The following is a 24,428-nucleotide window of genomic DNA, read 5'->3' as shown; positions in this document are numbered from 1 at the left end:
ATACGAGGTTATACAAGAAAGATGGTAAATTGCTTGCTGACTTGTACAGGAAGCAAACGGACCGCAATGCTGTTTTGCACTTCAGCAGCTTTCATCCCAGACATAGGATTAACAACATCCCGGGTGGACAGTTTCAAAGAATAGGTAGAATTGTTAGTGAAAAGGATAATCAGGATACTAGACTTGCTGAAATGGTGGGAAGGTTTAAACGGAGGGGCTACCCTGATAGAATTCTTAGTGAACAACTACAGAAACAACATATAACTAACAGTAAGCCCAGAAACTCCAGAAAGTCCAAAATGGACAGAGTTATGTTAGTATCAACCTATAATACTATCAGCCATCAGGTTGAAAAATGTATTAAACGTAATTGGAGTATCCTAGGTGATTCATTGCCATACATACCTGAATTCAAACGGCCACCCATGTTTTGTTATAAAAGACCTCCTTCCCTTCGTAGTAAACTTGTACACTCTGACATTGCTCAAACCACATATAGGGATCGTTGTGGCATATTTCCATGCCTTAATTGCCACATTTGTAATAGCCTCATTCGGGGTGACACCATTTCACATCCTACCAGTGGTAAGAAATACAAAATACATGGCAGATATTCATGCGATTCCAGTTGGGTAGTCTATTTACTTAAATGCCCTTGTGGCAAATGTTATGTGGGCCAAACGACCCAAAGACTTAAAGATAGACTGGCATCGCATAAATCTGCCATACGTAATCATAATAATGATCAAGCTGTGTCAGAACACTTTACTCTTTTTAGACATAATGTAAGTCAACTTAAAGTATGTATTATTGGTAGTGTCCCCTTAGATAAAAAAGGTGGCGATAGGCTGTCCAAACTTCTTAAAATGGAATCTAGGTGGATTAGGGAATTGGATACGATTAATTCTGGATTGAATAGGGACTATGACTTGCGCCTTGATTGGTAATCGATCAGCTCCTGTTGTATATATATGTTTATTTGGGAGTTCACCCTTAGGATTCTTGTTATATTGGTTTTTTAATATTTTAATATTTTGGAGTGCTATGACTAATATAGAGTAAATAGATTAGAGTCTGGCTATATATTTTATCACATTTTGCCACTTACATTAAGTCTGGTCTGAAACAAATATAACCATATGTTTGATGCATATTCTCCCCTTGACATAGTGGTGCCTTGTCTGGGGTGAGTCTCTGTATCATTTTTCAATTTTTCGCATGGCCATATCTATATTGCGTACCTTTATTTGGCATTTAACTGGCGTTTTTTTCGCGTTTGTTTCGCGTTCTTTTCGCGATTGCTTTTGGCGGTTTTTTCGCGTTTTCTTTCGCGTCCGCATACTATGGCGGGTTAGGTCGCGTTTGATTCAATGGTACGCGGATTTTTGGCCGCGTTATACGCGTCATTTGACGCTGGTTTTTCTGATTGGTCGGCGAGTACAATCATGTGATATAGGTACATCCCAGGTTGTGATGCGGACGCGTATAGCGTTCTCTGATTGGATAGCAACCATGGAGGTGTGTTTGTTTACAAAACTGCAGCAGACTGTGCGTATATGGCAAATGTGATCTATGGCCTTGACAACTCTATGAAGTATGGGGATACTGCTTGCTGTTATATTTATCCCATATGGAGTTATTTTGAGATCTATAACTCTTAAATTGAGTGTTTTATTAAAGATTATCTGTGCCCCATAGAGATACATGGGGGGGAGGGATTTTGTATTTAAATGAGCAGTTCCCCATCAGGTTCTCTTCTTTGTATATGGAATCTGATTGGTTACTCTAATGTATATATGTGTGATGTGTTTGAACTTGTATTCAGAACCTGGCAACATGAAGAAGGGCAGGAGCCCGAAACAGTGGACTGTCTTGCCTATTGGTTCTTTTTAATGTAATTTTGATACTAATTAAACAAGATCTACCTTAAAAGAGATGGTGCGGACTTCCATTTGATCTACTAACCAGCAGGGAGAACAGTTCTGCATGATAAGAACCTTCTTAAATCCTAGGTAATAGTGGCAGTTTAGCATGAATTTCTAGAGCTGCACTACAGTTAAGAAAAGTGCAAATCCATCCCTAAACTGGTGCAGATTAAGAAGTGCTTGGTAGCAGTTCTACAGATGTAGAATTGCAGGCTAGACATGATTTGTGTGGTGCTCCTCCCCCCAGCTGAATTCCTCCTCAGAGCCTGCTGCTATCAATACAGCAGGTGTGTTGGTTACCTCAGCAACAGCAATTCCCCTCACACACTGCACTGCTTGAGAGACCTTCCTAGCTCCTCCTACTATACAACCGTTTTAGAAGGAATCTGAACTGTCTAATGATTTCTTAAGATGCCTGAGACAGTTCTGCACGGATTTCTAAAAAACTACTAATATTTTGTCTCAGGGCCAGATTTATCAAGAGTTGTCACTTTGAGTCGGGGTGCAGCAATAACCCATGGAACCCCTCCCATATAATTAACATGAGGCCCCTCCTGGAAACAACATCCCACCACCACCCCACCCCCATACCTTGATGGCTGTTAAAACACATGCACAAAAGTCACATTTCTCAAGGAGTAGTTACATAGGCCCAAGGAGAAATACGGACATGGCATGACCTTAGGTAGCTTTGCCCGGGGTCAGGTGTGCTTTAAAATGAACCAGAGGTGAGAATGATATGGAGGCTGCCATATTTATTTCCTTTTTAAGCAATACCAGTTGCCTGGCTATTCTGTGGATCCTCTGCCTCTTATACTTATAGCCATAGCCCCTGAACAAGCATGCAGCAGATCAGGTGTTTCTAACATTATTGTCAGATCTGACAAGATTATCTGCATGCTTGTTTCTGGTGTGTGACTCAGACACTACTGCAGCCATAGAGATCAGCAGTACTGCCAGGCAGCTGGTATTGTTTAAAAGGAAATAAATATGGCAGCCTCCATATACCTCTCACCTCAGGTTCTAGATAACCCTCTGCGGGAGGAGGGGATTTGGGATAGAAAAAAATGGGTCTACATGAAAAGGGCGCCGGTAAAAAAGGGCGCCTGGTGGAGCCCATATATACCAACTTCGGCTACAAAAAAGGCGCCTGGTGTAGCCCATATAAACTTCGGCTACAAAAAAGACGCTTGGTGTAGCCCATATAAAAACTTCGGCTACAAAAAAAACAAGGCGCCTGGTGTAGCCCATATAAAAACTTCGGCTACAAAAAAACTCCGGGATGTGTTAATTACTATTCCCCCTCCAGGCCGCCATGGATAGTGAGGGAATGAAATAATTCGGCTTACAGTGCTTGTAGCCCATATACAAACATAGGCTACAAAAAAAAGTCAATAATATGGGCTACAAAGGGGCGCCGTACTGTAGCCGAAAACCTTGTAGGCGAAAAAAATATGGGCTACAAAGGGGAGCCCACTTGTAGCCTATATCAAAACTCGGGCGCCCTTTTCTACACCTTGTAGCCCATATTTCCAGAAATAACATTGATGTCTATGGCGGCGCCCTTTTCATACAGGCAGTTCGGGCGCCCTTTTCAACCGATCCCAAAAAAATTGTTACCTGTCTCTACACTTGAGGCCGGCTTCGCACTGCATATTGGCGGCAGCGGTGTGGCCCGGGGGTCGCACCACCAAAAATAGGGCTTCGGGGATTACCGTGTCCGGCCAAACAGGAAGTGACGCTCACTTCCTGTTGGCCAATCAATGACATGTGCGGAGGCGTATTGCTAAAATACGCTTCTGTGCATGCGCAACGCGAAAAACTGCAGCAGGTTTTTAAAGACATGTGCATTACCATAGACTTCCATGATTTGCGGTCCAACGCAGATCACCACTGGCGTTTTCAGACAGGGGTTCCGGATGTATGGAATCCCCCCTGAGACTCCTGTACCTTTAAAAAAAATTCCCTGAAATCGCTGAAGCGAGTAAGCTGGTAAATATACAGAGGCTTGCTTGCCTCCTGCAGGCTCTGTGGGAAAAACTCAGCTCTCTCACTATTGTAAAGACTGCATGTAGACAGCTACATAAGGTATTTCTTTTGTGCATGGGCAGTATGGAGCCACCTGTATTCAGAAGCACTCGGGGACATAAGTACTTCTGGACCTTTCAGGAATCCCCCCCCCCCCCTTAAAAATCCTGCGTTTGCCCCTGATCACTGCAGGCGCCATGCGGTAACATAGGTATGCGCTCGCATAGATGGGACACTACCATAATGTCATACTACCCCATAGATTAACATTAGGCTGAGGTAGGGTGCGGTAAATTTACCCCCCCCCCCCCTCGGGAAAGGGCCCTGTATGTCATCATTGTATCTGGGCTTTACCTTCTTATCCCATCCGCAGATCATGCTCCCCAGACACAGGCCTGACCCTCGGTACTGCAGCATCATGTTACATAGCAGCTTGGAGGCAGCCGACACGGATATCCTGTAGTTGTTCCGCAGCTGGAACAGCCTGAAGTACAGAAAGATGCAGGAAAAAGAAGGAAATGAATAGTGAGAAATATCGTTACTGAAACAGGCAAAATCAGCAGAAACTTGTTTTAACCACTTGAGTACCACAGTGGTAAACCCCCCTAAAGACCAGGCTATTATTTTCATAATTGCACGCCTCCAGGACTTCTCAAGAGCTGCTCCAACACTATGGAATTCCCTACCTCCACCCATTAGGACAGCCCCCTCCTTCAACATCTTCAAGAAAGCCCTAAAAACTCACCTTTTCACTCTGGCCTACTACCCCTCACAAGTGCTCTAAACCCACAGCTTAACTCTGGTCCCCTACCTTCCGTGTCCTTACCACTCCCTCTAGATTGTAAGCCTTTGGACAGGGTCCTCCTCCTTTTGTGTCCTACTCCTACCTGATCATGCACCTCCATTACTGTGAACCCATGCTATGCATCTGAGTGAACCTAACTTGCCTAATCTCCATGCTCCATCCAGTGATTGACTAACCATTACCTTGTACTCATACTGTGCTGTGTGATCTGGTCTTTCTTGTATTCAGGTATTGTCATTTTGCTGTATGTCACCCAAAATATTGTATGTATCCCTATTTATTGTCCAGCGCTGCGTAATATGTTGGCGCTTTATAAATAAAATAAATAAATAAATAATTGGCCACTGCAGCTTTAAGGCCAAGCTGCAGGGCCGCACAACACAGCACACTAGTGATCCCCCCCATTTTCCGCCCACCAACAGAGCTCTTTGTTGGTGGGGTTTGATCGCCCCCTCCCCCCCATCCCCCCGCCCCCCCTGGTTAATTTTTTTAAATAAATACTTATGTCTTGGTTTTTTTTATATTTTTGACTATTTTTTAAATTTATTTATTTTTCAATCCCCTCCCTCCCCCCAGCCGGCCAATCCTGGAGATCGGCTCTCATAAGCTTCTGCCTATGAGAGCCGATCACTCTCAAGTGCCGCAGGGGGACAGCCGTGTCACACAGCGCTGCTGCAGATCACAGCGCTGTACATGTAAATTGATGGCGGTTACGTCGTCTAACAGTCTCTCGGAGTCTGAAAGCGAGGCGGAGCTCCGCCCCCCGAGCAGAAGATGCGAACTGCAGCCCCAGGACTTAATGCCAATTGGCGTTAGGCGGTCCTGGGGCTGCCGCCGCGGCCATACCCATTGGCGTAGAGCGGTCTTATAGTAGTTAAAACAGCACTGAAATCATACAAAGAAATCAGCCCAGCATGTGTAGCAGCGTCATAACAGTAACAACAATTTAAAGGACAACTATCAAAGTTAACAAAAATTCTTAACGCCACATATATTTCCAGCAATTACTAGCAAATAGCAATACAAAGGCTTTCTCATCTTTTCATGTTTTATGTGGAGAAAATGGCATTTACAGAGACCAGTTTTCACTGTGGGCATTACTATGGAGGACTGTGCCGAGCACATACAGCATACGGAAACAATCCTCACTGGCTCTAATACTGTGACTGGAATCTGTTCAGCATGATAGGAAGCAGAAATATAGCTTTAAATGTGTGTAAATAATCATCAGCGGCAGCTCTGTCTGTGTGCTCTCTGCCATGCAGTCTAAAGTAAACAGTTTACAGTCAGGTTACAGTTCAGCTCTGCCTTCACCATCCATTCCCCCCCCCCACTCCCCTCCCCCACTCCCCCCCCCCCCCTTCCCCAGGACCTTGGTTATAACATCACACTGTGGGAGGGGTTTCACCACAATATCAAATGTCCTTCATGTGTTGCTTTCTCTTTCAATTCCTTAAGACATGACCTCACTTCCTGTCCAGAAAGGAAGTGAGGAAAATACTTACAGACAAGGACACAGCGCTGGGTCTCTTTAAGTATATCTGATAAGAGCTTGTCTGGTAATGTCCTGTGGCCGCGCTCCTGTCTGACTGGCTTCTTAGTACTGAGGATGCACTAGTACGGTCCTCTCAGGCCCAGTAATATAAAGTCACTCTTGCATGGCGTCTTCCTCTGTGCATGAGCATCTTCCTTCTACTGGGCATGAGCAAACCGTACTCGTGCATGCCTGCTATGTTGTACTCAGAGGAGAGCCATTAGGTCAGACATATGGCTATCTATGCTGGGTTGTGGGGCTAACTAATATCGGCGGCACTATTTATACTAGGGAGGGAGGCCACCTGCTACACCCTCCCCCCCCCCCCAGGTTACATTTGAGTCAAACTCTTTTTCCTGGTTTCTTACGTAAAAATTGGTACCTCTTCTTAAATTAGCTTTGGCTTATATTTGAGTACCGTATATACGGTATTTAAAAATAAAAAGTTCCCAAAGTCCATCATGTATCTAGTATCTGCCATATAAGCTGTTGTTCAGTGTATACTGAAAGAAATATAAAAAGAAACTTAAGCAAAACAGGGGGAAAAAAAATCAATGCATTGCAAAGTCAGAAATAAATAAAATATACGAGAGATCAAGAAATGATTGATATACACCATGTAATGCGCAGCACGGTGGCGTATAGGCAGCACGGTGGCGTAGTGGTTGTTATAATTTAAGTAGGCCTCAGTTACTTGGCCTGAGTTTTATGTAAAAGGCTTGTCCGCAGTGTATGCCTTTAAAATAGATAGAGGGTTGGTGATGCAGGCAGAGGCATCTCAGGGTCTGCGTGTAGCAGAAGATACACGCAGATACTGAGAACATGTTCCTAACAGAAGGCCATCGGCCACTCTGACCTCAACAGGAACAGAAAACATTGGCCATGTTTACTAAACATCCACGGTCCTGCATCTGGGTCAAGTGCCTCATTGATTATTAATCGAGTAGGCGGGTATGATGACACCACGAGTGGGTCCACCAATAGACTGATATAGGGGGTGGCGAAGATGATGTCATATTTAACTCTTTCCTAGTCGGTATTAAATCTGGAGCGAGCGATGGGGAACTCACTTCTGCTTCTTCCTTCTGCACTAGCTCGCAAGGCCGACTTGGACCTCTAAGCATGTTCTTCCTTTATGTAATCTGATATAATGTTTGCTGTACATAGGTAGTTTAGTGGAACGTAGGTTAGCAAGAAGGTACCTGATAGACTTCGGTAGGGAGTCTAATCATGAGCTTATAATGCAACATGAAGATTTGCATAGCTAGGATATGATGACTGTATCTATCTGTCTTTCTGTGACTTGAATAAATAACGGAAACATTGGAGAAGCCTGAGAAAGTCTATCTACTGTTTGCTGTGTGGAGAGTCAAGTGATCTCACAGTCTGTGAGACGATGGTGTCGAAGCAAGGTGATAAGAACAGTTTATAACAGTGGTGCCTGAAATCCTTCCCTGCCTAGCAATACAGGCAGACGGGGCCAGGGGGCCAAAAATGGTTTCAAGATATTCCACAGCAAAACAAGCGGAATAGACGGACGCAGACGGTAAAGCTTATCAAGCTGATACTGATAAGTGGGAGTGTGCGGGAGCCACGCACACAGCTGCAATTCGAGAAAACCGGCGGCGACACTCGTGGATGTTAAACTTTGACTGACAGTGCACATCAGTCACAGCCTAAACCGGATCACAGGTGACTGGAAGGCTCCGAGGCCGGCTGGCAGCTGCCGCTGGAGATTGATCCGCTGAGCCAGTGTGGGTACACAGAGCTGACGCTCAGTAGTTCCAGGGATCCACTCAGTGTCGTGGAAAGTTGCCAAAAGCTGGTCGAATTCGCAGGCTTACAAAGTCTTCTGCTCAGGCAAGTATGTTTTACGTTGTTGTGTTGCATTATCTTTATTGTATGAGAGGAGGATAATGTGTTAATGTGTATATTCTGTGTTAATTGCAGCATGGTGGCTGCGGGCTGTTGTATATTTACGGAGTGGTTATCTCTGCATTTGTCGCAGGCATGTTTTTGCTGGAAAGAAGTCGATTGGGTTTTTTTTTTTTCTCTTCTCTTCTCTCCCCGTCTCTACAGAGGCTGGGAAAAAGGGGGGGGGGGGGGGGGGTCCCCCGCAGCAGGAGATAAGCCAGCGGTGCTTCTGTTAGTACTGGATGTGAGGGAGAGGTGATAGAGAGGAGTGTAGTGAGAGGTGCAAGCTTATCTATTTCCAGTCAGAGCTGCTAACATGCTTGTAAATATCTGCATCTGTTATGTTGTTCAGCCAGCTCGTCTGTTGTTCGTCTCAGTAATAGCGCTGTAATAGTTCTGAGTTATAGCTGAGATAAGCTGCAGATGAGTTGTGGAGAGAGGGGATAGAGGGAGAGAGGAGGAAAGCGAGTGTCTTTCTGTTTGTGAGATGTTCTGCACGTTTCTCGCATTTCCAGTCGGTGCTGCTGCTAACATGTTTTTTCAATGTCTGTATTGTGTTGAAGTTCGAGCTGGGATGTTAACAGTTAAAACAGTTACAGTGGTTTGGAGTCGTATAGCTCGCTCGGGCGGTTCTTAGTTATGTCTGTGATAGAGTGAGAAAGATTCCTACGTCTCTGGGGATCCGTATGTCTGATTGCAGTTCGGATTACAGCTGAGACGTGAAGGAATGCTGAGGCTGATTTTTGTGCATTGTGGATAGATGCTGTGTGTAACGATAAAAAAAAAAATGTATGTTCTGTGTGAGTTTTGTTTTCTCTCCTAGGTCTATAGGAACGAGAGGCTGCTATGGGAGCAGCCATCTTGGCTGGCAGTCCAGGACTCAAAATGGCGGCAGTGGAGAGAGCCCGCCCCCGTGAGTCATGGCCCCCACACGTCATGGCAGGGGGGAGGAGGGGCTGGGGGATCCACGTCACGTCAGGCTGTGCTCGCGGCTCCGGGCAGAGCAGCTGAAAGGGAGGGGGGTAGAAATACAGAGACAGTCTACTGTGTGTCTCGGTTTTCAACGTATTTCCCCAGAGTTTTTCCCAGAGTCCATGGACAGGAATGCCAGAATAGGAAGTGTTTCCCAGCTCGGTGCAGGGACACACGGAGCAGTACAGATCGGAAATGGGTCTGTACTGTGTTGCTTATGGGATTATTCCTGTAAGTGAGGCACCTTAAGGAAAGGGGGACAGCGCATCAAAGGGGGTGCCGGAGTTGGAAAAAAGGGAGTTGACCAATTCGGGTTTCCGTCGCTGCTTCTGCAGAGCGGTAACGTTTTTTCCGGTTTTGTCGTGAACAGGGCCAGAGCTGGACTGAGAGGTCTATGCTGGGCTGGAGCTGTTTTGTGTGCGTTTTTTTTCGTCCACTGATTGGTCAAATATGTTTTTTCCAGCTCCTATCAATTGTAGCACAAAGAACAAGGACTGACAGCAGTTCATGGGGCAATTATACAGATGATAGAATTGCCGTTTACAGAGTGACAGTGTATCAGTACGGTGTTTGCCATGTGGCTACCTACCAAGTGGGCATTCAGGGATCTGCATACAGGCATGTGACGCTGGTATGCTTAGCCCTGCACCCTGTGTAGTTTAAGTGCAAAGTGCTCCTTCCTACAGGGAGGCAGCCAGTTTTTTTGGTAGTTTAGGTGGTGGCACGGCAAACATTGATCAGAGGGTACAACACACAGAACTTCTAGCAGAGCTGGTATCGCGATGAAGTTCTAGACAAGTAAATGCGATAATGAGTAAGAGCATTGCAGGCTCACCTGCAAAGCAGCATCAGGTGTGGCATCCGTAATCTGTGCATGCGACGGCCGCGCATGGACAGATAAGGGGGAATGTGGAGTGAGCTGCAATGGGGTGAGAGCTTCCAAAGGTGAAGCGAGCTTCCAAAGGTGAAGTCCGCGGGAGCATATTTAAAACAGGTAAGTACTGAGGATAGTACTGAGGTAGGGGGGTGAAGTTTAACTCCAATCTACCAATAAGAGTAAACAGAGTTCATGAGAACCATAAAGCAACGAGATCAATTATGATATATATTGATCAATCTAAAGTGTAAAGAGTACAAGCCGCAGGGCGAATCCCAAATCATTAATAAGAATTTATTTGTTTGTATTTCGATTTCAGATGTTTGGCAATATGGATTTGAGACAGATGCAGTGCTGGCAGCAAAGATGGAGATGTCAGTCGGATAAGCGAAAGGTTCCAGATGCCGATCTAAGCTTGGAGGAACACGAGATTCCTGAAATTGGAAAGAGACTAAAACACGAGATTCCTGAAATCGGAAAGAGACTAAAACACGAGATTTCGGAGATCGGAAAGAGACTAACAAAACTGTCGGAGCAAAGCATAATGCAAAGTGCTAATGTTTTTCTTTTCCAGGGTGGTGCTTTTATAATGAAGAGTACCGTGCTGATGGTGATCCTAGGTTGCCATTCCGTCCTAGGAGAACGAAGAGAGGACATTCTCATGTATAATAAGGGGTTAATGAGAATGCAAGGCCCAAGCATGTTAATGTTGGGTGACAAAGGTACTGATCCTTTCACACCTCCCTCCGCTTGGCACAGATGGACCATGCAGGGACGGAGGAAAAGAGCACTTGTGCCAGGAGAAAGCAAATTTCATGGCACAAGGTGGGTGAAAGGTCTGAAGGGTCAAGTGTGCGGGCAGTGGGAATTTAATGGCAGTGTAAATCTGCTATTGAATGCCACACTCCCAGAATCGATGCACCGATCCAAAGGTTTGTTAAAAGGTACATTGCAGTACAATGGGTACATGCAAAAGGTGGAGTGTGTGATTCAGGGGTACCTTGTCTTGGTTATGCAGAGTGAGATGGGTCCAGATTGGAGAGGAACGAGCAGGAGGCGTCAATTCTCTTACCAGAGAGACGCAGGGGACCACATCACACTCTGGAGCTACCAACAGAGAGTGCCTCTGAAACAACTATACACACGTAAAGGCTGGAAAGCCAAGGGTGGGTGGTTCTCGAAACGAGAAGTAAAAATCGAGATCAAGCCACATTTCCAGGTGACAAAGAGGGTGGGGAGAGCGGTCCCGGGGGAGGGAAAGCCCACACAGGGAACCCCATTCACACCACACGGGTCACAACAGGGGACGATATTACACAGTCCATATGCAGCAGCTTATCCTCATGATAGTTGGGTAAGTGAAGAGGTACTCTTAATCGAAAGATTGCAGAGAGTACAGTCTTCCCGACCTCAGGTACATATTGTGCCTCAGGACGTAAGGGGGGAAGAGGTCCAATCAGGACAGCTGGGGACATATTTTGTCAGCGAGAGATTGGACAAGGGGAGGTATATTAATTTTTCTGGAGAAGGATCTTTTGCATGGCAGCTTCGAGATGTTTGGGTGAACAAATGGAAACGGTGCAACATTCCTTTAGGCACCGCTACTTCCTTAGTTCCCACCTCAACCCGTGTCTTACACCAGGACCTGCGAGGTCAACCTTTTTTGGTGCTAGACAGGGAGGTGAAACAAGTAGAGTTGTCCTCATGCGGGCAATTCTTGCAGAAGTACCTGCGTTGGCCGGGGCAAGTCAAATTTAGGGAAGAAGCCTGCAGGCTCAATAACGCAGAATGCGAGGCTACCATTCAAAAGATCCACCCTGAAGCCCAACCGATAGTTCCGGTGGCTGAAGGAAAGGTTTGGTTTTTTAACATAAGGTCTAGTGATACATTCAAGGTATATTCTCATAATTGTTCCGATAAGGGGGAGTTTCCAAGGGGAACATATTGTGTGAGTGGAGATCCCATATGGATCCTGTCATCCAGGTTTGATGACGTTGTTTCTCAGATTGTTAAGAGAACTCTAAAGGTCAAAGTTTCACGGGTAGTTCCCGTCCTGAAAGAGAACCCGACATGGGACAAAGGGGAACAGGGTTTGATCCAAGACGACCACATTTTGTTACAAAGGTTAAACAAACAGTACACTAAGTTAGAGGTAAGATTTCACCATGATACAGGTGATCTTAACGAGGTAGAACACAAAAATGAGCAGGTGAGTTCCAGTCTGCCCTGGTGGACAAAGGTTCCGGTGATGTTCCAGGGACACTCGGACGGGGCATCTGCAGTTCCAAAGTTCTTTCTACACCCACTGGTCGTCTGGATGGGGATGACAACTTTAGGCATCATTGTCCAGGTGAGGTTGCGGGTTAAAATTACGTAAAATAAATTAACCTGGTCCAGAGATTGGTGCCTCATAAACAATCTACTGAACCAATAGTTTAAATTAAGGGATAAACAGGGTTACGGGTATAGGTTTAGTAGTACCTAGGAGCTGATTGTATAAAGGCGCTCTTTTAGAAGGCACCTGGCACTGCTCCGTTTTGTAACAACCAAACGAGTTTCACTTTTCTGTGGTCATGCAAGTTTGTGAGTGATACGCAAGTGACGCAAATGCTGAGCATGTGGTATTGAGGGACTTAGAAGTAGGGCCTCCCCAGAGAGCCTGGTTACAGGAAGACCAAGAGGTCTTGCTCTCTCTCTTCCAGGGGTAATCGCCTAGAGCAGAGAAGTTGTGTGAGCACGAACATCGAAAAGTGAAACATACAAGAAAGAAACCAGGTACTGGGAGGTTCAGACGCTGGGATCTGCGGGTCAAGCCGTTTTAGGGGGGATTGTTATAATTTAAGTAGGCCTCAGTTACTTGGCCTGAGTTTTATGTAAAAGGCTTGTCCGCAGTGTATGCCTTTAAAATAGATAGAGGGTTGGTGATGCAGGCAGAGGCATCTCAGGGTCTGCGTGTAGCAGAAGATACACGCAGATACTGAGAACATGTTCCTAACAGAAGGCCATCGGCCACTCTGACCTCAACAGGAACAGAAAACATTGGCCATGTTTACTAAACATCCACGGTCCTGCATCTGGGTCAAGTGCCTCATTGATTATTAATCGAGTAGGCGGGTATGATGACACCACGAGTGGGTCCACCAATAGACTGATATAGGGGGTGGCGAAGATGATGTCATATTTAACTCTTTCCTAGTCGGTATTAAATCTGGAGCGAGCGATGGGGAACTCACTTCTGCTTCTTCCTTCTGCACTAGCTCGCAAGGCCGACTTGGACCTCTAAGCATGTTCTTCCTTTATGTAATCTGATATAATGTTTGCTGTACATAGGTAGTTTAGTGGAACGTAGGTTAGCAAGAAGGTACCTGATAGACTTCGGTAGGGAGTCTAATCATGAGCTTATAATGCAACATGAAGATTTGCATAGCTAGGATATGATGACTGTATCTATCTGTCTTTCTGTGACTTGAATAAATAACGGAAACATTGGAGAAGCCTGAGAAAGTCTATCTACTGTTTGCTGTGTGGAGAGTCAAGTGATCTCACAGTCTGTGAGACGATGGTGTCGAAGCAAGGTGATAAGAACAGTTTATAACAGTGGTTAGCACTCTTGCCTTGCAGCGCTGGGTCCCCGTTCGAATCTCAGCCAGTTCAACATCTGCAAGAAGTTTGTATGTTCTCCCCGTGTCTGTGTGGGTTTCCTCCGGGTACTCTGGTTTCCTCCCACATCCCAAAAACATACAGATAAGCTAATTGGCTCCCCCCTAAATTGGCCCTAGACTACAATAAATACACTACACAATACATACATAGACATATGACTATAGTAGTGATTAGATTGTGAGCCCCTCTGAGGGACTGTTAGTGACGAGACAATATACTCTGTACAGCGCTGCGGAAGATGTTGGCGCTATATAAATATAAAATAATAATTATAATGTAATCCTATATAATAAAATGCCTGTGTCCCTGCGTGTGCCTGATGTCTCTGTGTAGCTGGGTCCGTGCTTTTTGCTACTGCGCATGTGCGCAGAACGGACCCAGCCTCACAGAGACAGGAGGTCGGGGCCAGGGAGCCGAGCGGGCGTGTTAGCGGGCGGCCGGGTGTGCGGCGGGTGCACGAGCATGCGCAGTAACATGCGGCGGGGGCGGCGAGAAACACAGACCTAGAGCCTGTTTTTAAACGGGCTTGGATCTGCTAGTTTGTTCATATTATTTGATCTACAATCAGCCTGAACGTCATCATCTATTCTATACTGCTGGCAGACATGAAAAAAAAACAGACAGCACCAACTGCCATTATTTATAACCACACCCCCTAACAATGCGATAGGCTAAAAGATTTTTTTTTTTTTTTAATAGATGTACATATGCACAGAGGGAGATACTGATTGTTTGGCAGTTGGAAACAGACGTTATTTCCCGCAATGCAACAGGAGCCCCACAGTGTGATGTCAGGACCTAGGTCCTGACATCACACTGTGGGAGGGGTTTCACCACAATATCAGCCATGCAGACTCACCTGATGATCTATTTGTGAAAAGGAATAGATTTCTCATGGGAAAGGGGGTATCAGCTACTGATTGGGGTGAAGTTCAATCCTTGGTTACAGTTCCTCTTTAAGTACAGTCAGTGTGTATTTTATTTTATCATTTATATTTCGACCACACGTATGTACAAGCGCACCAACACTTTAACCTTTTTCCATACCTGCACTCTTTAGCCAGAAGTCGTTCCCAGTGCTGACAATCCGCTGCAGACCCGGCCATAGTGCCTAGCAGGTAAGGGTTAATCTCAATCACTTTATCAGCCTTCAGAGTCTCTGTGAAAAGACAAAGGGCACACAGATCATTGCAGTATGATAAAGACACAGATCACAGCCATAAACCGCACAACAAGGAAATGGCGCGTATGCTAAAAACCAAAGCCTCAAACACACAGGAGACCAGACAGCCGTCCCGCCTAGAATCTACCGTGCATGCAGCTTGTGTCCCCCGAGCTTCTGATGCAGCAAAGGCAGCCTAACGCATGCTTCTCTGCAGCCCCTGCTTGCCGGAATCGGCGGTTTCATGCGCTGCCTGGAATTTCACCGGCAGCAAGGTGAGCCATCATTCGGCTCACCCTACACCAAAATGACAGGGCGGCAAACTGACATATACGCTAGTGAACTGACTAATGGGCTGAAAGCAAAGATTTGTGGTCAATGGATCATATTCAAAATGGATGACTGTTTACAGGTTCCACAGGGTTCAGTACTGGGTCCAGTGCTCTTCAACTGATTTATTAATGACTTAGCAGAAAGTAATGTTGCTATATTGTGGGGGCTCCCTGATTATTGCAGGTCAGTCCTTAGACTCAGTTGTGTGCTTTTAATTAGGGTATATATATTGCACTTTGTATTCGATTAAGCCCACAGATTTTCTTGGCATTTTTAATGCTCAATTAATAAAAAAAAGTATATATTTTAACCCTTAATGAGTTGTTCATAATTTGTGTTCACAATGTTTGCATGCAAAGGTCTGAACTAAGCTCCCCGGGCTTACACCGGGTTTGGGGTTGTAAACTTAAAATTGACGTGGTGCAGTCTCGTTCACCCATGTTGCATGGAATATTGGAAATATTATACTAACACTTTGCCTAATCTACCTCTCACACTAACTCTATCCCATCTACTCCTAACACTAACCCTCCCCATCTACTCCTAACACTAACCCTCCCTCATCTACTCCTAACACTAACCCTCCCCATCTACTCCTAACACTAACCCTCCAGCCATCTTACGCCTAACACTGCCCATACCCTCCCCAACTACTCCTAACACTAACCCTCCCCCATCTACTCCTAACACTAACCCTCCCCATCTACTCCTAACACTAACCCTCCCTCATCTACTCCTAACACTAACCCTCCCCATCTACTCCTAACACTAACCCTCCAGCCATCTTACGCCTAACACTAACCCTCCCCAATTACTCCTAACACTAACCCCCCCCCATCTACTCCTAACACTAACCCTCCCCCATCTACTCCTAACACTAACCCTCCTCATCTACTCCTAACACTAACCCTCCAGCCATCTACTCCTAACACTAACCCTCCAGCCATCTACTCCTAACACTAACCCTCCCCATCTACTCCTAACAATAACCCTCCCCATCTACTCCTAACACTAACCCTCCAGCCATCTACTCCTAACACTAACCCTCCCCATCTACTCCTAACACTAACCCTCCCCATCTACTCCTAACACTAACCCTTCAGCCATCTTACGCCTAACACTAACCCTCCAGCCATCTTACGCCTAACACTACCCATACCCTCCTGCACATAACCTTCAGCTTAAAGCGAGACTGAAGCCTAAGAAATTACCTATTTTTAATAGCCAGTCCTGTTCAGCAATAATGCCATAGCTGAAACGCGCATCTTTGCAGCAGAACGAGGTTTTATCCCCCCACAATACTTTGCTGCCTGGTGGAGGCAGAGCTTTGTGCTGTAGCTCTGCCTCCAGTCCAGTCAATCTCCGACGATCTCCACCTCTCCCCGCCCCTCTCAGTGAAAGAAGACAATCAGCGGAGAATGACGGAAGCACAGGCAGAGCTATTGCGCAAAGCTCTGCCTCTAACAGGAAGGAGTCCCGAATTTTTCCCCAGGGATTTAGCCCCGGGTTGATTAAGGCCTTGTTCTGCTGCGAAGATGCGCCGTTTCAGCTATGGCATTATTGCTGAACAGGACTGGCTATTAAAAAGAGGTAATTTTTTTAGGCTTCAGACTCTCTTTAAGCTCTGCACCCAAATTATGCACCAGGGCCTAATTAACTTTTTCTCCTGAGTTTTCTCCTAGGTGATAATTTTTCATTTTCTCTTTAAAATAACATTTCAGCACCCTACAGTTAAAAAAGTACGTAAAAGCAGTTGAAAAAGTACTGCCAAAATTATTCTGAGTATTCTTGCTTGCTGGTTGATTAAAAGACATTTCATTAATAAGATGTGAACATATCACCTAGGAGAAAACTTAGTAGAAAAGGGCCCATATGCAATTCACTTTTTCTCCTGAGTTTTCTCCTAAGTGATATTTTTAAACTTGTCAATACAATGCTTTTTAAAGGGAACCAGAGGGCAATGATTTTCTCAAATAGAAAAATGCTTTTATACATACCTGGGGCTTCTTCCAGCCCCATACACCTGGATCGCTCCCACGCGGCCATCCTCAGCTTCCTGGATCCGCCGGTACCGGGCCCGTCACTTCCGGCTGCTCCCTCCATACACGTACGCATGCGGCTGCGCAGTAAGCAGCCACACCCGTACCAGTATGGAAGGAGAACTCTGTGATGCGGAGAATTGGCCGCGTGCGACTCGCGGCAATGACGGGACCCGGTGGCGGCGGATCCAGGGAGTGGAGGACGGCGGCGTGGGAGCGATCCAGGTGTATGGGGCTGGAGGAAGCCCCAGGTATGTAGAAAAGCTTTGTTTCATCCTCTCTGGTTTTCTTTAAGCCACCAGAAAACAAGAAAATACTCAAAATAATTTTGAGAGTACCTTTTAACCTACTTTTTGGTACTTTTTTAGTTGAATGAGAAAATCCAGGTGAAAAAGCGAATTGCAGATGGGCCAAGGGCTCTTATTCAATCAATTTTGCTCCTGAGTTTTCTCCTAATGCTACGTACACACTTGCGATAACGATCGTTCACTAGGAACGATAATTGAAAGCCGAACGATACGGCAACGATAGGAATGCAACGATGGGATGCAGCGATCATCATACACATTTTAACGATAGTTCTCGCTGAAAAGAACGATCAGAAGGAAATGTTGCGTACATATTTATGTAAAATTAAATAAAACCCACTAACATGGAGTTACAATAGATACAAATATATGATTGTTAACTTGAAAACAAAGTTTAATTGAAATGAGCAATGTAACAATCTTTACGGCCGCGCTACAAAGGAAGTACTGAAGCTGGGCAGAGATCAATGCAGGCGCATTGGCCCTTGTAACGATCTTTCTCGGCCGATGTCTGTACACACTATCGTTTTGTAACGATTGTCGGTAGATACGATCCGTCAGGTTGGATATTTCCATCTTCCCGATGTCGTTCTTTTGTCGTTCGTGTTAATGATCGTTGGGTAAAGTTTTTTCCCCGATTGTCGGCGGAACAATCGTTAATTAGCGGTTTCAAACGACCATAGTCGCCAGTGTGTACGCAGCATAAGGCCTGAGACACACTGCACTGCATTTGCGTTTAAAAAAAATGCTCACATTGCTCAAACGCTGCATAACAATCATGGCAAAATCACAGCAAATGCAAATTTTGTTAGGATTTCAAAAACTGAGATTTTGCTACAATTTTACTGTGATTTTTATGCGTCAATAGGAGCTTTTTTTAAAAAACGCAAACACAGCGCTGATGGATCAAAAAGCGCTCTGCAGTGTGTCTCAGGCCTAAGGCCCCATTCACACTAGAGCATTTTGCCGGTGATTTCAGCAAACCGCTCAAGCGCTATCGCTTTTAAAAGTGCAAGTGCTATAAAACCCTATGGGCCGTTCTTACTTGGGCGATTTGCGTTAATCGCCGGCGATTAATGCAAATCGCCAAACGTAAACTCGTTGCCTGCACCACTTTCAGCCGATTTCACGGAGATCGCGTTTCAGTGCTAATAGAAGCGCTAAACGCGATCGCAGAAAAATCGCTGCAGTGTCAAGTGATTTTTCTGCGGAAAAATCACTCCCGCAAAACCCTGGCTGTAATCGCCGGCGTTTTGCGCTTTTAAGTGTGAATGGGGCCTTAAGGTGCGTACACACATGCGACTATAGTCGTTTGTAACGATCGTTCCCCGATCTTTACCAACGACGATCGTTACAAAAAACGAACCACCGACTATTAAGTCTAACGACGAACGAGCCAAATCGCTACAAAAGAAAGTTCTGTCTCGGCGGATTTTAACCAACGACGATCGTTTGCAAAAGTAGTACATCGTTGGAAACGATCGTTTGTACCAGGCTGGACATGCGCATTTCACTTTTTCTCCAGGGAACTTTACAATTTTATGCGCAGGCGCATTAAGTGCTTTTACGTGGTGTAACGTTCGTTCTAACGATGTGATCGTTACACACTTTTTAGAACTAACTTTACTCCAGTCGTTCTTTCGTCAATTAAAAGATCGTTCGTCGTTAACAACGAACGATCGTAGTCGCATGTGTGTACGTAGCATTAGAGATGATTTTTTATTTTCTGTTTAAAGCGGAGCTGAACTCAGAACTTCCTCTCTACTCTAAAAATTATGCAACAGCATAATAACCTTTAAAGGAAAAAAATTCTTTGTTACAACTGATTCAAATTCTGCAATAAATCTGCAGTTTGTCTTCTTCCTGCTTTCATGGATGCAGGCATGTTGTTAACAGCCTGTGTTTACAAATTAGCTTCTCTGCCGTGGCAGTGAGCTGACTCGGCTGAGATCAAATTTTAAATTGTGATTGGTCACAGATGAGGGGGAATTAAAGAGGCTAAACTCTCTAAATACATACAGGGTGAATTTCTCTATGCATTCGTACTGTCCTGCGCAAGAGTTCAGGTCCACTTTAAAATAACGTTTCAGTACTTTGCAATTGAAAAAGTACCAAAAAGGGGGTGGAAAAGTAATGTCAACATTATATATATATATATATATATATATATATATATATATATATATATATATATATATATATATATATATATATATATATATATATACTAGCTGATTGCCCGGCGTTGCCCGGGTATGTATTTGGCTGGTGTTGGCTCCGCCTTCTTTTTCTAACCCTAACACATAATTACTCACTGACCAAGTTTGTGAGCCTTGCGGCCTTTGGTATCAATAATCTGCTTTGAAATGAAACAAATCTGATTGGCTGTGTGTGGCTCCACCCCTTTTCTGAATTTGAACCCCAGTCACACAATAACCAACTGTACCAGGTTTGAGGCCTGTGCCATTAACAGTTCAAGAATGGTAGCAATTAAATATTCCCCTTGAAAAGCAACAGGTGAAGTTTGATTCACTTTTGTAGGCTCCACCCACTTTTCTGAATATTAATCCCAGTAACCAACTGTGCAAAGTTTAAAAACCCTGCCATTAACAGTGTAAGGTGGCTGCAGTTTACATTTTACCAGTGAAATGTGTATTTGTCTCCCCCACTGATGACCCGGTGTTGCCCGGGTATGTATTTGACTGGTGTTGGCTCCGGCCACTTTCTAACCCTAACGCACAAACACTCAATGACCAAGTTTTTGAGCTTTGGGGTCCTTGTCATCAATAATTTGCATATTCCCATAGAAATGAAACAAATCAGATAGGCTGTTTGTGGCTCCGCCCCTCTCCAGCATTCAAACCCCAGTCACCCAATGACCAACTGTAGCAGGTTTGAGGCATCTGCTATTAACAGTGTAAAAATGGCAGCAATTTAAATATTCCACTTGAAAATCAACAGGTGAATTTTGATTGGCTATTATAGGCTCCACCCACTTCCCTGAATATTAATCTCAGTCACCCAGTGACCATCTGGGCAAAGTTTGAGAACCCTGCCATTAACAGTGTAAGAATGGCTGCAGTTTATATTTTCCCAGTGAAATTTGGTTTTGGTTCCGCCCACTATTTGTAACCTAGACACACAGTCACTCAATGACCAATTTTGTGAGCTTTGGGGTCCTTGGCATCGATAATTTGTACTTTCCCATGAAATGAAACAAATCTGATTCACTGTTTGTGGCTCTGTCCCCTTTTCTGAATTTGAAGTGACCCAATGACCAACTGTACCAGGTTTGAGGCTTGTGCCATTAACAGTGCAAGAATTGCAGCAATTTTAATATTCTCCTTGAAAAGTGACATGTGATTTTTGATTGGCATTTTTAGGCTCCACCCACTTTTCTGAATATTAATCCCAGTCACCCAGTAACCAGCTATGCTAAGTTTGAGAACCCTGCCATTAACAGTGAAGAAGGGCTGCAGTTTACAATTTCCCAGAAAAATCTGTTTTTAACTCCACCCACTTTTTATAACCTTGACACAGTCACTACTCAATGACCAAGTTTGTGAGCTTTTGGGTTCCTGGCATCAAAATTGTGCTAATGGAAGCAGTTTATCCAGCAAAGAAATCTGGTTCTTTTTGGCTCCGCCCCTTTACTGAATTTGAACCCCAAACACTTAACAACCGACTGTAGCAGGTTTGAGGCCTCTGCTATTAACAGTGTGAGAATGGCTGCAGTTTCAATATTCCCCTTGAAAATCAATAGGTGAATTTTGATTGGCTCTTGTAGGCTCCACCTACTTTTCCGAATATTAATCCTAGTCACCCAGTGACCAACTGTGTGAAGTTTGAGGACCCGGCCATTAACAGTGTAAGAAAAGCTGCAGTTTACATTTCCCCATGTAAAAAGTTAGTTGGTTTTGGCTCCGCCCACTATTTCTAATCTTGACATACAGTCACTTAGTGACCAAGTTTATGAGCTTTGGGGTCTTTGGCATCAATAAGTTGCATTTTACCTTTGAAATTAAACTAATCTGATTGGCTGTTTTTGGCCCGCTCCCTTCAGAATTTAAATCCCAGTCTCCCAGTGACTGACTGTAGCAAATGTTAGGCCTCTGCTATTAAGAGTGTATGAATGGCAGCAATGTAAATATTCCCCTTGAAAATCAAAAGGTGAATTTTGATTGGCTGCTGTAGGCTCCACCCACTTTTCTGAACATTAGTCCCAGCCACCCAGTGGCCAACTGTGTCACGTTTGAGAACCCTGCCAATAACAGAATGGCTGAAATCAATCTAACAAATCTGATTGGCTGTTTGTGGCTCCACCCCTTTAGTGCATTTGGACCCCAGTCACCCAATGACTGACTGTATCAGGTTTGAGGCCTCTGCCACTAACAGTGTAAGAATGGTAGCAATGTGAATATTCCCCTTGAAAATCAATAGGTACATTTTGATTGGCTGTTGTAGGCTCCACCCACATTTCTGAATGTTCATCCCAGTCACCCAGTGGCCAATTGTGTAAAGTATGAGAACCCTGCAATGTAAAAAATGAAGTTGTTGGCACCGCCCACTTTTTCTAACCTTGACATACAGTCACTCAATTATCAAGTTTATCAGCTTTGGGTTCCTTGGTATCAATACTTTGTATATTCCCATTGAAAAATAAACAAATCTGGCTGTTTGTGGCTCTGCCCCCTTCCTGAATTTGGGCCCCAGTCACCCAGTGACCAACTGTACCAGGTTTGAGGCATCTGCTTTTACCAGTATAAGAGAATGGTAGCAGATGAAATATTCCCTTTGAAAATCAAATGGGGAATTTTTATTGGCTGTTGTAGGCTCCACCCACCTTCCAAAATCTTAATCTGTCACCCAATGACCAACTGTGCAAAGTTTGAGAACCCTGCCATTAACGGTGTAAGAATGGCTGCAGTTTATATTTTCCCAGTAAAAGTTGTTTTGGCTCCGCCCACTTTTTGTAACCTCAACACACAGTCACTCAATGACCAAGTTTGTGAGCTGTCAGGTTCCTGGCATCAAAAATGTGTGAATGGAAGCAGTTTATCCACCAAGGAAATCTGATTGGCTGTATGTGGCCCCGCCCCTTTAGTGAATTTGGACCCCAGTCACCCAATGACCGGCTGTAGCAAGTTTGAAGCCTCTGCAATTAAAAGTGTAAGAATAGCAGCAGTTTAAATATTCCCCTTGAAAATCAATAGGTGAATTTTGATTGGCTGTTGTAGGCTCCACCCATTTTCTTGAATCTTAATCGCATTCACCCAGTGACCAAGTGTGGCAAGTTTGAGAACTCTGTGATTAACAGTCTAAGAATGGCTGCAGTTTACATTTTCCCATTTAAAATGAACGGCTGAAATTTGATTGGCTGTTTTATGATCCACCCACTTTTCCTGGATTTGTAACCTCGGTCACCAAGTGACCAACTGTGCCATGTGTGGGGACTCTGGCTTGATTACTGTGAGAATGGCAGCCTTATACATTTTTTCCATTGACTTGAATGGGTGGAATCTGATTTGCTGTTTGTAGCTCCGCCCAGGTGTGCAGGGGGGCCGCGAGACCCCCACAACATATCATCCCAGGTAGTAAGGGATCTGTGTACCAAGTTTCGTTCAAATCGGTCAAGCCGTTTTCGCGTGATCGCGGCACATACACACACACATACACACACATACATACACACACACACACATACATACATACATCCGATTTTATATATATAGATTCAATCAGATTTCCTTGGTGGATAAACTGCTTCCATTCACACATTTTTGATGCCAGGAACCTGACAGCTCACAAACTTGGTCATTGAGTGACTGTGTGTTGAGGTTACAAAAAGTGGGCGGAGCCAAAACAACTTTTACTGGGAAAATATAAACTGCAGCCATTCTTACACTGTTAATGGCAGGGTTCTCAAACTTTGCCCAGATGGTCACTGGGTGACTGAGATTAATATTCAGGGAAGTGGGTGGAGCCTATAATAGCCAATCAAAATTCACCTGTTGATTTTCAAGTGGAATATTTAAATTGCTGCCATTTTTACACTGTTAATAGCAGATGCCTCAAACCTGCTACAGTTGGTCATTGGGTGACTGGGGTTTGAATGCTGGAGAGGGGCGGAGCCACAAACAGCCTATCTGATTTGTTTCATTTCTATGGGAATATGCAAATTATTGATGACAAGGACCCCAAAGCTCAAAAACTTGGTCATTGAGTGTTTGTGCGTTAGGGTTAGAAAGTGGCCGGAGCCAACACCAGTCAAATACATACCCGGGCAACACCGGGTCATCAGTGGGTGGAGACAAATACACATTTCACTGGGAAAATGTAAACTGCAGCCACCTTACACTGTTAATGGCAGGGTTTTTAAACTTTGCACAGTTGGTTACTGGGATTAATATTCAGAAAAGTGGGTGGAGCCTACAAAAGTGAATCAAACTTCACCTGTTGCTTTTCAAGGGGAATATTTAATTGCTACCATTCTTGAACTGTTAATGGCACAGGCCTCAAACCTGGTACAGTTGGTTATTGTGTGACTGGGGTTCAAATTCAGAAAAGGGGTGGAGCCACACACAGCCAATCAGATTTGTTTCATTTCAAAGCAGATTATTGATACCAAAGACCGCAAAGCTCACAAACTTGGTCAGTGAGTAATTGTGTGTTAGGGTTAGAAAAAGAAGGCGGAGCCAACACCAGCCAAATACATACCCGGGCAACGCCGGGCAATCAGCTAGTATTTATATAAAATTTAAAAAAACAAACAACACAAACATGGGGTTACCATAGATAACATATATGATAGTTAACTTGAAAACAAAGTTTCTTTGAAATTTGTAATGTAACAATCTTTATAGGCCGC

General features: G+C 44.5%; 1 protein-coding gene across 1 annotated transcript in view; it reads right to left on the bottom strand.

Moving 5' to 3' along the window:
• The window catches only part of PSMB8 (proteasome 20S subunit beta 8), a 46,449-nt gene that overhangs the window by 10,476 nt on the left and 11,545 nt on the right, over positions 1-24,428 (bottom strand). The window contains exons 3-4 of the mRNA XM_068250248.1: positions 14,766-14,877; positions 4,308-4,437 (exon numbers count right to left, since the gene is read on the bottom strand). Coding sequence (XP_068106349.1) covers positions 4,308-4,437; positions 14,766-14,877 — 242 coding nt within the window. The remainder of the gene's footprint in view (positions 1-4,307; positions 4,438-14,765; positions 14,878-24,428) is intronic.

Source organism: Hyperolius riggenbachi, chromosome 8, assembly GCF_040937935.1.
Source record: "Hyperolius riggenbachi isolate aHypRig1 chromosome 8, aHypRig1.pri, whole genome shotgun sequence".
Taxonomy (NCBI): Eukaryota; Metazoa; Chordata; class Amphibia; order Anura; family Hyperoliidae; genus Hyperolius; species Hyperolius riggenbachi.
Note: the sequence above shows the minus strand (reverse complement) of the source record. Positions and strands in the feature narration are given on the sequence as shown.